Source organism: Ammodytes marinus (assembly GCF_949987685.1).
Source record: "Ammodytes marinus genome assembly, chromosome: 3".
NCBI classification, from domain to species: Eukaryota; Metazoa; Chordata; class Actinopteri; order Uranoscopiformes; family Ammodytidae; genus Ammodytes; species Ammodytes marinus.
The window spans coordinates 23,025,806-23,041,018 of NC_137232.1; the positions used below are offsets into that span (position 1 = coordinate 23,025,806).

The window sequence follows — 15,213 nt, forward strand, 5'->3', positions numbered from 1 at the left end:
TAAATGTCACTATAGTGACTTTACCAAGCTCAGTCAGGCAAACACACACAAAAAGAGGTCATGCACCAGTTAAATAACCGGGTGGGGCACCCCTAAATGTCTTGGCAACTGTATCGCAAATAGGGATGGGGCCGATCCGATCCAGTATCGGGTCCAATATGGCTGCAATATACGTATCGGATATCGGACTGACAACTCCGATACTTTTACTTTTTTTAATAAGACCATTGCTATGTGATATAGCACACACTAATATAATTAGCAAATCAAAAGTTGAGTTATGTAGTTTTGCATTCAAACAGTTCAAAGCTGTTAAGATAAACCTATGCATCATATATTTGTTGCTCTTTTAAATTAAAATGTCTATGTTGCTTAAGCCTTCATAACCTTACATAAAATCACCACCAACAAAGAAATGTATAATAATTATGATGTTGGACAGTGTCGGTATCTGCCAATATCCAAAACCCAGATATCGGAATCGTATCTGAACTAAAAACAGTGGATCGGTGCATCCCTAATGGCAACTTGAATATCAAATAGGTTAAAGCTGGATTCAGCAATTCTGGAGAATGCTTGTTGTGAAAATCATTGAATATTTCCTCATGATCCATTACAGTCTGTACTGTGTGCGCTGAAAAGAAATTCACTGTTAATACAAAGCCTAGGCTCTCTAAACGGGCATTTTGCTAGCTATGGTTGGCCCCCCTATGTGTACATACATTTTTGGCGCACACAGTAAGGACAGGGAGCGGATCATGAAGATATTTTCACTGATTTTGACAAAAGTGATAATGACAACAAGCATTCTCTAACATCGCTGAATCCTCCTTTAACAAAGTTTGCCAACTGAAATACACCTTGTATGGAAACATTCAGAGGTATTAAACTAATCTGCTTAAATAGATCCATCTATGTATCCATACATGCATCAATCTACCTACTTACTTATCTATATTTATACATAGACGTAATGTTTTGTAAGTAAAGAAAGGTTTCGAGTGAGCTTTAAGGTTCATTGCAGGTCAAGCGACACAATCAGCTGCTGTTCCTAACACGGGATCTTTCTCTTCAGCCACCATTTTTTCTCGCAATTCCAATTGAAGCGTTTTTTCCCCCCTTCAGTGGTCTATGGTCAGTGTCCCATAACATTCACAGTGGCTTAATTTTTAGAAGCACTGACCTACTGACCAGAGTAGTCACAGTGTGCACCATTAATAGGTGTTTTAAGACTTCAGTCACATGGGATTAAGAAAACATTTACTGCAGTATTATTTTCCATGGGTTGAAATGTACTGACATGATGTACTTAGGGCTACTATCAAATCAGTCAAAACAATCTAATTTAAAAACAAAATCAAAGCCAGTGTCATCACATGTTTTCCTAGATTCACTGGTGATCCCCTGAATTTCAATTACAATTATAATCATGTTGATTCTTAATATAAAAGTTAAGTTCATGGCCAAATACCTGCAAAACTAATAACTTCCCCACGTGTGTCTACTCTTGTGGGGCATTACGTGTATTTCTTATATTTCTGCTTATGCCATGAGTCACAGTTTGAGGTAAGACAGGAACCCCTGACAGATACCAACTGACAATATATTGCCAAAACAATCTGTGGGAAAAGACACACCTCAGCCTCAGGGCTTATTACTGCAAACTCAGTACTACTACACTGCTGTTACTGTCATGTTGAGTGTAGGTTTGTTTGCGTGGGTGTACACACTGTGCCCTGTCTGTTTTTTTGCATGTATTTGTATTCATGCAGATGCAAGGCTCTGTGGGTGACGTTTGGAAAGATTTGAGAGGCAAAGAGACACTGGAGGGGGGCTAAGAAGTAAAGGACACAAAAGCAAGCTGGGGGTAGATGAGGTGCTGCATGTCCAGAGGGTTTGGAAAGTTTGGAGTGGGATAATGTGTTGGAGGAGGGACTGAGGGAGGCACCCAGGTAGGTAGAGTCAGATATAGGAGGGTTCAAGAGTCAGGTTACGTGGAATACTTTTTGTTTTGGTTTGTTTCGTCAGTAGGGCTTGGTCATTAAAAAACATCTCCTCTCTGAATCTACGGCGCGTAGAAACACTACCTTTCCCACCAGCACTCCTAATGACAGTTTTGGGGGATTCATAGAGGGGGAAGTCAGGGACCCTTCAAGCCGGATTCAGTTACATTGCTGTAGAAAGAAAAGGTGAGGGGGAAAGAGACAGAGGGAGCTTAAACCAGGTTCTGCAGTTCAAGCCAGGGAAAAGGGAGTGTTAGAAGAAAAGGACGAAGGACATACACGGGACTGTGAGTTACTGGGGAATCTCACCTTTAGAGAGGGAACGCAGTGTTTACTCTGTGATCAGTGTCGGATGAGGTGCACCTGGGCTTTACCGAAAAAGATAACTACATCATGTGGGTGAGTGCAACTGGAAGTAGAATCAACATATTTAAATCAAATGTAGAAGTCAGGCCACTGGTTTGCATCGGAGAGGCCATTGTAAAACCGTTTCCACTGTATATCCCGGTAACAAGTTTGTAATCCTAGCTGTGGAGTGTATTAGGACACATTGCTAGTTTGTTTGCCTACTTCTGCTAAACCAGTTTTGGCTGTGTACTGGTTCACGACCGCAGGTATGTTTTGCATGTTTGAAATGGTATCTGCAACTAAATTAAAGAACCTCAAGTAGGCTATATTAGGTGTTATTCAGCATATCTTGTGCTATGTTTTATATAAAGTATGAAGGGGTGTGATTGGTAGCAGCTTCTGGTGCACAGGAATATTTTAGGTTAATTTTGAACAAGCTGATACTCAATTTGTGTGGAAATACTATAGTCAAGAGTTGATTTATGTAAATAGCAACCTTATTTTCATTATCTGAATGTATATACAGTGTCGTGCGAAAGTTTGTGAACCCCTTGAGCCTTTTGGAATTTTATTTATTTTAACCATTATTAATAAAAAATTTTCAATACCAGTATTTTTTATATGAAATAACAGATGTTTGTTTATCAATTCAACATTTTTCTTTTCCAGAAATCAATTGTTAAAATAGATAAAACAAATTATTTGACAAATGTTGTATGTGCAAAAGTTTGTGAATCCTAAGCTGCATTGCTTAAATCGAGCAAGGTAAACACAATCAGGTGGGCCAAAATGATTGATGAAATAGACCAATGTAATGACAGATCTTGAGGGAAGAAATTGGGCGCCACTAGATAAAACAAAGATAAAACCAGGTCAGTTTAGGCTCACCAAACTGAACCCATACAGGTCAGACATGCTCAAAGGGGAAACAATCTCAGAGGATCTCAGGAATAGAGTTTTGATGTTGCACATTTGTCTGGGGACAGCTATACATTCGTATAAAAAAGTTTGAGCTCCATCGGCCCACCGTGAGGCAAATCATCTACAAATGGAGAGCTTTAAGAGTGACTTAACATCTGCCTAGAAGTGGACTTCCTTCAAAAATATCTTCAAGCACCACAAGAAAAGGGATTTTTCAGGTAAAAGCCAACCCACACATTACATCTGGAGATTTGCAGACCATTTGCCATCACCATTCTTCACTTGGGAGAAGGTTCTGTTGGTGGTAGGCAGAGTTGCGTTTTTGCCCAAACATGGCGGTTTTGGTTATGACCAAACAGATCAATTTTGGACTAATCTGTCCACAGAATAAGACTTCAGGTATCTCCAGGTGCTCTCTGGCAAAGCTGTGACAAGCAGTTTTGTTCTTTTTTGAGAGCAGAGGCTTCTTCAGCAACCCTCCCTTGAAAGCCATGTTGACTGAGTTTTCTTCTTATTGTGGAACCTTGCAAGAGAGGTCTGCAAATCACTAGATGTAATGTGTGGCTTGGCTTTTAACTAAAAAAATACTTTTCTTGTGGCGCTTGAAGATATTTTTGAAGGAAGTCCACTTCTAGGCAGATGTTTAGTCACTCGTAAAGCTCTCCATTTGTAGATGATTTGCCTCACGGTGGACCGATGGAGCTCAAACTTTTTTTGAATTAATTTATAGCTGTCCCCAGACAAATGTGCAGCATCACAACTCTATTCCTGAGATCTTCTGAGATTGTTTTCCCTTTTAGCATGTCTGACCTGTATGGGTTCAGTTTGGTGGGCCTAAACTGACCTGGTTTTATCCGTGTTTTATCTAGTGGTGCCCAATTTCTTACCTAAAGATCTCTCATTACATTGGTCTATTTCATCAATCAATTTGGCCCACCTGATTGTGTTTACCTTGCTCGATTTAAGCAATGCAGCTTAGGGTTCACAAACTTTTGCACATACAACATTTGTCAAATAATTTGTTTTATCTATTTTAACAATTGATTTCTGGAAAAGAAAAATGTTGAATTGATAAACAAACATCTGTTATTTCATATAAAAAATACTGGTATTGAAAAAAATGAATTAATAATGGTTAACATAAATAAAATTCCAAAAGGCTCAAGGGGTTCACAAACTTTCGCACGACACTGTATGTGTGTAGACCTGCTTGTCTGTTAGGGAGTGCAGCCAGCTCAACACAAACTTAAGTGTGCACTTCAGTCCATATAAACGTACATGTTCCGCGTTCTTCCTCAAAATATCTTAACATGCATTGACTTCACTGGTCTAGATCTCTGTCTTTTCTTTAAAGCTGGACCAACATGTCACAAGAAGCTTTTCAAAAGCCCCCTTGTAAATGTTTCAGTTTAGATTAACATAATCCAACAAAATAGATAACCTGCATAGGGAACGCCTACTTTGGACAAAGGTTTTCCCATGTCAAGGCTTTTATCTGTTAAGGCTGAACCAGATATGCGTTTTGTGTGGAGCAGTTTCCATTAACACTGGGTTAACTGGCTGGTTAAGTTGTTAGTACACAAGTAAGAATGTATAAATGGTAATGCTTGGTCAATCCATACTACTGGTTTTGTTTTTATGTTTTTTGTTTTTAATATTGCTCTGACTCATAACTCAGTTCATGTTAGTCATGATACCAATGATTTATAATGTAGGAACAATCATCATCATGGTTGACCAAACAAACCTCAGGTAAGTGTTTGTGCAAGCTTCACAACACAACTGTTTTGCTATCTTTCTGGTTTCCCAGGTTGGAAAGACCTCCCCCTTTTTTCTGCTGTCTCATTTATCACACCATCAATCTTATTCAAATCATATGCTGCTATCAGGTGGTGTTGACCTAGTTCCTCTTCATATTTCCTGGCAGTTGGTGTCAGTGATACTATGTGTAATAATTTTAAGGGTGTGTATTAATAAGCTTTTGTTCAAATCAAATTATCAGTTTACACAGGTGGATCACTATCATGCAGGTTTTTTAGTCCCAATACAACTTGTTTACACTTGGCGGAGATGGAAGAGTCAGGACATCAGTAAATAGAAAATGCGACAAAGTGTAATAGAAACAGATTCAGGGAATTAATCATGACGTAGCTTAAGCATGTGACCTAAATGTCACAACAAATGTTTAGGTTTGACTGGCGATCTTTTAACTTTCATTGCAGATTATTCTTATACAATGGTATAATGGCACCTGAATGGAGCATTAGAGCCAATTACTGCTCATCTGGATGAACCCACTTGAAATATTAGCATTACAGTAGTGGATAGAAAGGTGAAAGCATTTGCATTGGTGTTATACAAGTAAAAAGCATATGGCTATAAATTAATCATATGAATCAAAATAGCATTTCTACTTTAGGAGAATATAACTCTCATGTTAGATACCAAAGTGCTGCAGGGCCTGACGGACACACGTGAAACCATCTTTGTTAATAATCCCTCCTCCCCTCTCTCCTTATAGAATAGTCTATACACTGTGCTTGTTCCTTGCATTTAGTGACAAGAGCAGTGGACATAAAATACTTTAAATAGCAGCTATTTTTACAGAGAAGAGCTATATTGGCTTCAGAGTGTATTTGACCATGTCCTTTGTTTTAAGAAAGTACAGCCGCCTCAGCCTGGCGCCTAAGAAACATGCAAAATAAGGGAATTTACCTAAAACTTGGAAGTGAAAATCATAGTATTTTCCAAGTAGAACAGACAAGTTTACCAAATTGCTATGGTTCTGACAGTTACTCATGTAGTCATCAAATCATTTCTCGTCAACTAACATTTATACTGTAAATATGTTTGTAGTTCAAACAATGAATGAAAAGCTGTGACAATGAGACAAAGGGAGAACAGCAGGTAGACGAAACTCTTCTTGAGACTGTCAGTGGCTAGATACCATATGCTCCTCCGAAGAGGCCAGTCAGCATTCCTGTTGATAGGATACTTGAGCTATAAACACTACAGGATCAATACTATTCAACTTAGATAAATACAGTACAAGCACACAGGCTACAATACAAATTGAAAGTAACAAACAAAACCAGCTTAAGCACAGTTCACCTCAGTTTGTGCACCAGAAAATGGGTTCAGATATGTGGTGTCACCGTGTCAACGATCTGAGATAGCCTACTTCTGATTATTAATTAAGTCAGCTTTTGAAATCAAAATAGCATTGCAGGAACTGACAGTCCTTTGTCTGGTTTTTCTGTTCCTATTTTGCATGAAAAGGAAAAACTTGTTTGATTAATGTGTTTCCTATGTTTAATAATAATATAATACTTTTTTAAAACAGTGCTTTAAAGACCACACTAGGTCTTTAAACGTGTATCCGCAATTGACATTAGGCCTACTCAACTGGTGCATTCAGAATTCGATATCCCATAATCCAATTATGCTCTGCCTTCATCTTAATCAACTGGTGGACTCAGGCTCAGGAAATATCGTGACAACATAAGTGTTAAAAAAAAAGAAATTACTCGTACAATAACATAGCCTAACTCACTGAAAACAATTGCTTTACTAATAACTCAGTGGTAAAATAAGTAGGCCTAAGTCAATGAGAGTAATAGCAGGCGTAAATTCATTGTTTTGTACAACTCACTATTTTTGGTTTGTTCATTCTTACTGGCCAGCATGTTGCCCATGTTGTAGCCCATATGGTCCTCCTGTCTTCTAAATGGAGAAAATAACATACATTCAGAGGTCATGGTAAGGCCTACAATTATTTTGTCGCCTAAACACCATTGGCCATAGGCCTAGTCTTTTATATTTCAATGCTTTGGCAACATTGTTTTGAAAATTCCATTCCAAAAATCTGCCCCTGAAGATGATGAGTCTATGTTGTTTTCATACATTTGAAATAATATAACTGTTTTAGTCTAAATATCTCAACTAAGGGGCAAAATCATAGGCCTACTACCACCCATGACTACCACCAACACACATCACGTCACATCTAGAAATAAGGCCTAAATAAAACGAGCAATTTTGGTTTAACAAAACTAGCTAACCGTCGAAACTCAACTAAGCCTCGGGGTTGTTCACACACCTGCTCAGACACAGCTCATTAACGTAGAGTTACCGGTGGTTCGCATACGCAAACCAATTAGCAAGAAAATATTTCCAATAAGGAAACTACGGCTACTGGGGGTCGCATGTTTTCACTGATTTGGTAGAAGCTAACGCTAACCGAGTCGCCATAGGCCTACCTCCTGCGCCTTGTTACCGACCTGTCGCTGGGTAGCTCCTCAGACGAGCCAAACTGACCACCTAACTCCTGGTAAAGGCGAAGCCTTTAATTGTTGAAGTAAGGACAAGTATCACCATGACTTTACTAAAAAAGGTATTTGCTGTAATGAGTTAAGCGGGGTTTGCCGGTTCAAGCACAATCTCAGCCTTACAGTTTTTCTAAATGAGTTGCAGCACATTTCTGTCACTTTATGTTGTGATTTTTTGGGGGGATGTTGCATGTGCTTGTGGTCAAATTGTGAACAGTGAGTGCTAGATGAAGCCTACTAGTGTCACTTGAACAAGACTGTAAAGAAAGAACGCCAGCTGTAGCCACCGCTGTTCAGCCTTTTACAAAACTTTACAGCCAGTGAGCCAGCTCTACATCAGGTTACAAATATGCCAGTGTTTAGGCTAGTTGTCAACTCGCATAACCTACCTGTCCCATGATGTTGCCACTGGTTTTTACTCGACTCTATATTCCAGGGCAGCTTCATGGTGATCATGCAAATATTTGTTTTAAGGGAAATAAGAAAGGCCCTTCATGGTGCTGCAAGAAAGGCCTTCCTAGAGGTTGTGACGAGATGAATAACAATTAAATATTGCCTGCACAGAAGTTGAAAGTGGCCTAGGTTACCAATTTTTACTTTTTCTAATCTTAGTTTTTTGTTTTCTTGGTAAATATTGGATAGTTTCACCCCTTCACACTATACAGACTGAAATGTACTAGGTGCAATTATGCAAATGGACTACAGCTGATGGTATGTGCACAAAAAAAACTGGTTCCTGTGGTTGAGTGGCTGGATCTTACTATTCCACCCTCGATCATTACAGACTTACTGGGTCCCAATAGACCCTGCCAAACTACACCCCACCATACTGTACATTCAGAGACTATCACTTTCATGTCGGGGCCTGTATGATTGCAAATTATGTGAACGGACGCAGCATATGGAGTGACAGACATAGACGGGGAGGCTAATGGGTGTAACTTGATAAGGCATTACTTAGCACTGTACACCATGTTCCATGGTGTGTTCATAATGGGTGATTCTTTGGATCCTCATTGTATAATACACCTGTTTTACACATGGCTCAAGATTGCTGTGCATTCATTTGAACAATCGTCTGGAAAAAGTCACACGTAAAAAAAAATATCGTCTTTCTCTCGACACCTGTGCTCCCTTTGGCTTATATATCTTTGCTAATCTTTCCCCAGATTGTGCAGGCGCCTGAGGACATCAGTACACCTTTAAACCAGAGTGGGACAGGTAAGCTGTTGTGTTTGTGTTGATTTAATGTTAATATATGTTGAAGAAATGATGGAAGATTAATGTTGATGTTAAATATTTGGAAACGGCAGCGCTGAATGGTACTGAGATCTTGCAGCATGTTTAGTGTGCACTCTAGTTAAATTTGTCGACCTTGACTTCCCTCTTTATTTGCTGTATCTTTTCTCTCATCTCCCTTTTCTATCATTCTTTGTTTCTCTCTCCGTTTCTGTCTTTTTTTCTCTCCCTCCCATTACCAGTTATTCCACGGCCAGGCCGCCACAGAAGGCCCATGTCGGCTCCAAAGACTCAGAAAGACAAGGCGTCGAAAACAAAGCGAGTGTTGCTGACTCTCCTGACAGTTTTGGTTTTGCTTGGTATACTGGCCACTGCAGGATACTTCAGTAAGATTTCTTCCAAGGACATATGTAATGTACATAGGATGGTATCATATTTCCATCTGCACAGAGACCATCTCATGCAACGGTTCATTCAATTCATGACACTTCTCTTCCAATGTGCCACTGCTTTTCCTTACAGTCAAGAAGCTGATCGACACTAAATACTTCTTCTGCAAGAGTTCCGTGAAGTTTATAGCGATAGAAAAAGCCTGTGACGGGAAAAATGACTGTTCTGGTGGAGAGGACGAACTTACTTGCGTGTCAAACTTTATGGACAACACTACCTTTCCAGGTAAAGCAAACGGACGCTTTGTTGCTTTGTCATCACAGTCAGACACAACAATAAAGCTTGTAAGAAATTACTCCCCTTATCTTATCCACCATCAGTGCGTCTCATGTCGAATCGGCAAGTCCTGCAGGTGTACAGTCGAGCCGCAGGTTGGCGGAGTGTGTGTAGTGACTCGTGGACCCAGCAGCACACGCAGACGGCATGTAGGCAGCTTGGATACACAAAGTGAGTTTACACCCACACCAAGAATGAATATTAATGCGATTACATCAAGCATTTGGATTTTGTTTCATATTTATATCAATTGGCTATTTGAAATCAAGTCTGTACATCCCCTAACCACCACCACGTCTTTCTGTCTTAACAGCAAACCCAGCAATACCCATGTCCCAGTGGACTCTTTAACATCTTCCCTGAAAATTGGACCATTCACAGCGGTTAGGCCAGGGACTGCGAACACACCCATACATCTGGCTACCATTGACCGGTGAGGAAGGCACAAAATGCTCATCAAATATTTAACTTTTTTATTTTAGTTTTAATTTTAGTTTAATGTCAAGGCCTGAAAAAGACACAGCTGTTGACAGAAAGCAGATTCCCCTGTGTACTAATAAATAGCTACTGTATTTCAAAAAAGAAAGTACATTTTACACATCCTCTTTCCCATGTCCTTTTTTTTGCTAGAATGATCTCCACTTGTGTTCTCTCTTTCTGTATCAGATTCAACCTCTTGCTTTCTGCTGTCCCTGCCTCTTGTACACACAAAACTGTGTACTGTTCTCTGTTTCTGTTCCTAAAAAGACAAAAAACTTTCCAGAGTGTTTGTTCCCCCGTATTCCCTGTGAAAGTCAACAGAGCAGTGCTAAAGTAGGGCGTTAAGTTCAGCATGGGGTCAACATTGTGCATTTAGTTTGTTTGTCTACTTGCGTGGCCTTTTGTGGAACATGCATATCTCTTAATATTTAACAAGTGCCATTTTATTCCCCCTCCCCCACAGATCGGTGTGCAGAGCCGAATCTGTGGTATCTTTGTCCTGTTCAGGTGAGTTTTTTTATTTTTTAGAAACGCAACCCCCGTCACTAACATTATGCAAGTTAATGAACAAGGAAAATTGAGGCTCAAATGTGGTGGGTGGAAGATGACATGGTTGTGTATCACACATAACAGGCCCATACTTGTCTGCAGTAAGCCGGAAGCAAAACTCTTACTCGGCATCATGAACATAGAAGGCTCTAGATCAGGGGTGTCCAAACTACGGCCCGCGGGCCAACTGCGGCCCGCGGCCCGCTTTTTATTGGCCCGCGGCCGATTTTAAAAATATAATGTAATATGGCCCTTTTAAAAAAAATATATATATATATTTTTTTTTTTTTTGCATTTCTTAGTAACCCACTAGTGCAGGGGTGTCAAACACTGATTGATTGGCCCGTGGCACATTTTAAAAATATAATGTAATATGGTGCTTTTAATTTTTAAATAATTTAAATGCACTCATTATATTACAGAGAAATATGTCCCATAAAAGAAAAAGAGCACCAAGCCCATCCCAGAGGACCCTGCATAATATTTTAAATTAATATTAATATGGAAAATCTATGTGTCCTTCTCCAATAGCTTCTAATTCATCTGACACAGTGTCTCCATTTTTTTCATACAAAATTCTTCAGATTTAGCCTCTTAATTTCCCTCTCAAAGTGCACCAGATTCATGCATTTCACTTTAAAAACTTTAAAAAATCTCCCGGGGGGGCATACCCCCGGACCCTCCTACGAGGGTCGGTACCTCGGCTGGATACTATTTTCACCCTGCTGGACATTGGACGCAAAGGCAGAAAACACTGGGTGTATCATTGGCATATAAACAAGAGGAGAAATGTGTCTGTTTAATGTGCAAGGAAAGTGTTGCCATGAAGAAGGATTACAATTTACAAAGACACTATGAAACTAAACATCAGAACAGCTACATGTCCTGATAAATGTGTTATTTTTGCAAAGTGGCCCGGCCCTTCGTAGATTTTTCTGTATGTGGCCCTCAGTGAAAAAAGTTTGGACACCCCTGCTCTAGATGGATGAATCAGAAAAGAAAATTATCATATGAAATAACAAGGTCACTTTTTCTATCAGACTGTGGAGACGTTGGCAAAGGGGACCGAATTGTCGGGGGTACGGATGCTTTGATTGAGGACTGGCCTTGGCAGGTTAGCCTGCAGCAGGGAGGCCAGCATACATGCGGAGGCACACTGGTGTCACCGCGTTGGGTAGTCACTGCCGCACACTGCTTTTCTGGGTCAGTACAGTTTTCACTGAATTACCATTGGGGCTTAACATCCATTGTATCATCTTATAAACTCTTCTTTCGGGCCTTGCAGCACTAAAAAGGACCTGGGTCGCTGGAGAGTGGTGTCGGGCCGGACATACATGGGCACACTGGGAGGTTCCTATGTGGACAGGATCATAAAGAATGGAAGATACGACCCAGCACGAAACGACTATGACATAGCTATGATTAGACTCAGCAGCCCGATCACAGTGGGAGGTAAGGGTTTAATTTAATACCCATGAAACCACACCAACATAAATCACTGCGTCTTACCGATGTGTATATTTACTACCATGTAGGTTAACTGACCCTTAAGTAAATCATTTAAACCTTAACAGTCCCTATAAGGTAAAGTAAGGACATGCAGCACATTCCATAGGTTTTACTCTACTGCCTTCTAGTGGTGTGTGTGTGTGTATCTTAAGCGGCAAGGTTTTCTCTATTGATCCAGCCACTGTCATCACTACAAAACGGATAAAGCTATGACAAAAGCAAATAATAAGAACTGTAAAGGCTTAAGTTTCCCTAACAAATACACTGTCCGTGTCTTTCAGAGGGCCGCAAGCCGGCCTGTCTGCCTCCTAAAGCCTTTGACCTTCCTGCCCAAGCCTCCATGACTGTGACCGGCTGGGGATACCTGGAGGAAAGCGGTTAGAAACATACACACTACCTCTCATCATCATCATCATCATTAAATGCCACCTTGTGAACAAGTAAAGACAACGTATTTGAAGTCCTCCACTGTAACTCAAATGTTGCATCCCTGTTCTGCCTTTCAGGTAAGGTCTCGCCTAATCTTCAGAAGGCCTCCATTCCTCTGATAGACCGGGCTAAGTGCTCCAGCACAGCCATGTATGGTAGTTCCATAACCCAAAGGATGATATGTGCTGGTTTTTTGGAGGGGAAAGTGGATGCCTGCCAGGTAACCAAGCACATATTCAAGTTACTATCTATCGATTAAAAAACAATAACACTTGATATACCTTGATATTACCTTTTTTTTTTTTTTTTTAATTGGATGCATTTGAAGTTATACTGCTACTGGCAAATGGTCTGGTTTTTAAAATGTTAAAGAGATGTTAATGTGCTGTTTTGAATCCCAGGGGGACAGCGGGGGTCCTTTGGTGTACTTCTCCTCCTCTCGGTGGAATCTGGTTGGAGTGGTGAGCTGGGGCGTCGGCTGTGCCCGGGCCGGGAAGCCAGGTGTCTACAGCAACATTGAAGAGCTCCAAAACTGGATTTATACAGTCATCGAGGTACAGTGTATGGTTAATTCTAAGTTTCTTTGCTGGTAAGATCCACTTTCCAGGGTTCTTCCGTAGCTTTCAAGTATGTCACACGGTATGCCTTGAAGGGTTTGCTCAGTTCAGCAGTGTCGAAACACTACTAACATAGACTAAAAGCAATAAGCCTGCCTCTAAGAATTGTTACGTTGTCCCTGCAGAAAAACCTCTGAGGTCCTCCATCGTGAGGAGCAGCCTCTAGCCAAACGGACCTTTGACAGACAATTGGACACAGGAGGGAAGAAAGAGGAAGTGAAAGATCGCTGTCAGCAGCAACACAGATGAACTGTTTAATAACGGCCATATGCAAAACACTTCACAAACACACACACACACTTTTCATACAAACTTATTTCAGGTTTTATTTGTGTCATTTTAGGTTCTATCTCAGGGGACAAGTATATTTATGTTATCTGTCGCTTGCCAGTCGGGGATGTTTTGAGCATTTACAATGCTGACCAAATTTAAATGGAAATTTTATTTTTGATCAAAAGCATTCACATGAGCACTATACAATAAATGTAAAAACTTGTTATCCAACCAGACTGGCAGACCTCAGACATGTGGCGTGCTAGGGTTGCATGTTTGCAATGTGATATGATGAGGGTTCATAATGGTTAACTGTTATTGTGAAGAAAGTTAAGAGACAGGAGAACCCTGTGATATACTAATGCCAGCAGGAGTCAGTGTTGAGCCTCAGGTTAATATCATCACTATTGTAAAAGTGATGTCAAGTCCAGGAGTTTGATACATAAATGGTGCTGATCCATAGAAAGTGAAAATGCACCTTTTCTACAGCACAGATGGCATGCTTGATTAGTGCAACGTATTAATTTACACTAAGCACTTTAAGTGGAAAGTGAGTGACTTGATCTTACTGTCTGTGCAGATGAAAGAAAGCACTCAATACTAAAATTCAAATCACACTAATGTGTTCAGAGTGCCTCTGCGTTTGACTTTCAAAGTGTCATCTCCAGTGTGCCTTCAGAATACTGGCCCTATGTTCAGAATATTACAGAAAGTGGTGGTCACTGTGTCTTCACTGCTACAAGGATGTACATTTTAATTCCTACAAATATTTTGTAAAATGTGTGCACTTTAAGAACAAACAAACCATCCTTGTAAAGTAATCGTTCCATTTGTAGGACAGGTAAATAATACATCAACCTGTAATTTTTTTAAGGTTTTTTTTGTTGTAATCTGGTCTATAGAGACGGACGCAAATACTTTAATGCTAGTTCATTCAAAGATAATGGATTCCAAATTGTATAATATACTAGCATTTTCAAGGTTTGCCTACATAAGTGCCACTGTGACTGATACCATTTGACTGTAAATAAGGTAGATTTTATATATTTGTATATATGTTTTTAGTGTAATAAAGACATTTTTCTTTAACTTGACAATTGGATTTGTTACAAAACTGACTTGATATGATTTGCGATTGTATGTCCTGGAAACCGGATCTCTCCTTGTTTCATTCACTGTCTTTCTCCTCCCACGCACAAACCCTAGTCTAGTCCAACCAGGAAATAACTAAAGTGAAGACGGGGTATATAACAGATGCAAATGGTTATATTATCTCCGAACTAAAGATGATGCAAATGAGAATTTGCTTCTAAAATCCATATGCAATCAGTGTCATAAAACAAGGTATCGTGCAAGAAAGTTAAATAATAAATAAGATCGATGGATTTAAAAAAATACATATTTTAGTCTGCTTCGCTATGCTGAATCTCGACATGGTCCTCATTTTGATTAATGTAATACAGAGTGAAGGTTTTTGACTCGAATTATTGTTCCACCATCACCACCCAATGCCTTGGATTTTATTATACTGCCCCCCTATGCTGGGTAAATGTAATTGCTTATGTTAGTATTTTCCACCTTTTAACTGCCACCTTAGCAGGATGACATTTCTAGTTAGTTTTTCCCACATTTGACAATGTATTAGTCTGAAAACTCTTTTTGTCATCTAACCTTCACTTCTGACACTGTTGCATTAAGTCAACACAAAGCTACAGCTTTGACTTTGCAGCCACAAGCTTTGAGAGAGAAACCCAGGGCAAAATGACAGAAAATGAACAGACGGACAGCTGA

General features: G+C 39.9%; 1 protein-coding gene across 2 annotated transcripts; it reads left to right on the top strand.

The window, feature by feature from the left end:
- Positions 1-1,956: 1,956 nt before the first annotated feature.
- tmprss4a (transmembrane serine protease 4a) lies at positions 1,957-14,452 on the top strand. Of its 2 annotated transcripts, none has more exons than XM_080053636.1 (13): positions 1,957-2,402; positions 8,770-8,821; positions 9,082-9,225; positions 9,362-9,514; positions 9,610-9,736; positions 9,879-9,998; positions 10,509-10,552; positions 11,635-11,797; positions 11,880-12,046; positions 12,385-12,480; positions 12,610-12,752; positions 12,934-13,086; positions 13,275-14,452. In XM_080053636.1, the coding sequence occupies exons 1-13, from the start codon at positions 2,397-2,399 to the stop codon at positions 13,284-13,286; spliced, it is 1,380 nt and encodes a 459-aa protein (XP_079909762.1). In that variant the 5' UTR covers positions 1,957-2,396; the 3' UTR covers positions 13,287-14,452. The 2 variants fall into 2 exon arrangements, with proteins under 2 accessions (XP_079909762.1, XP_079909763.1); XM_080053637.1 differs by having other exon boundaries at positions 1,957-2,189.
- The last annotated feature ends 761 nt before the right edge of the window (positions 14,453-15,213 follow it).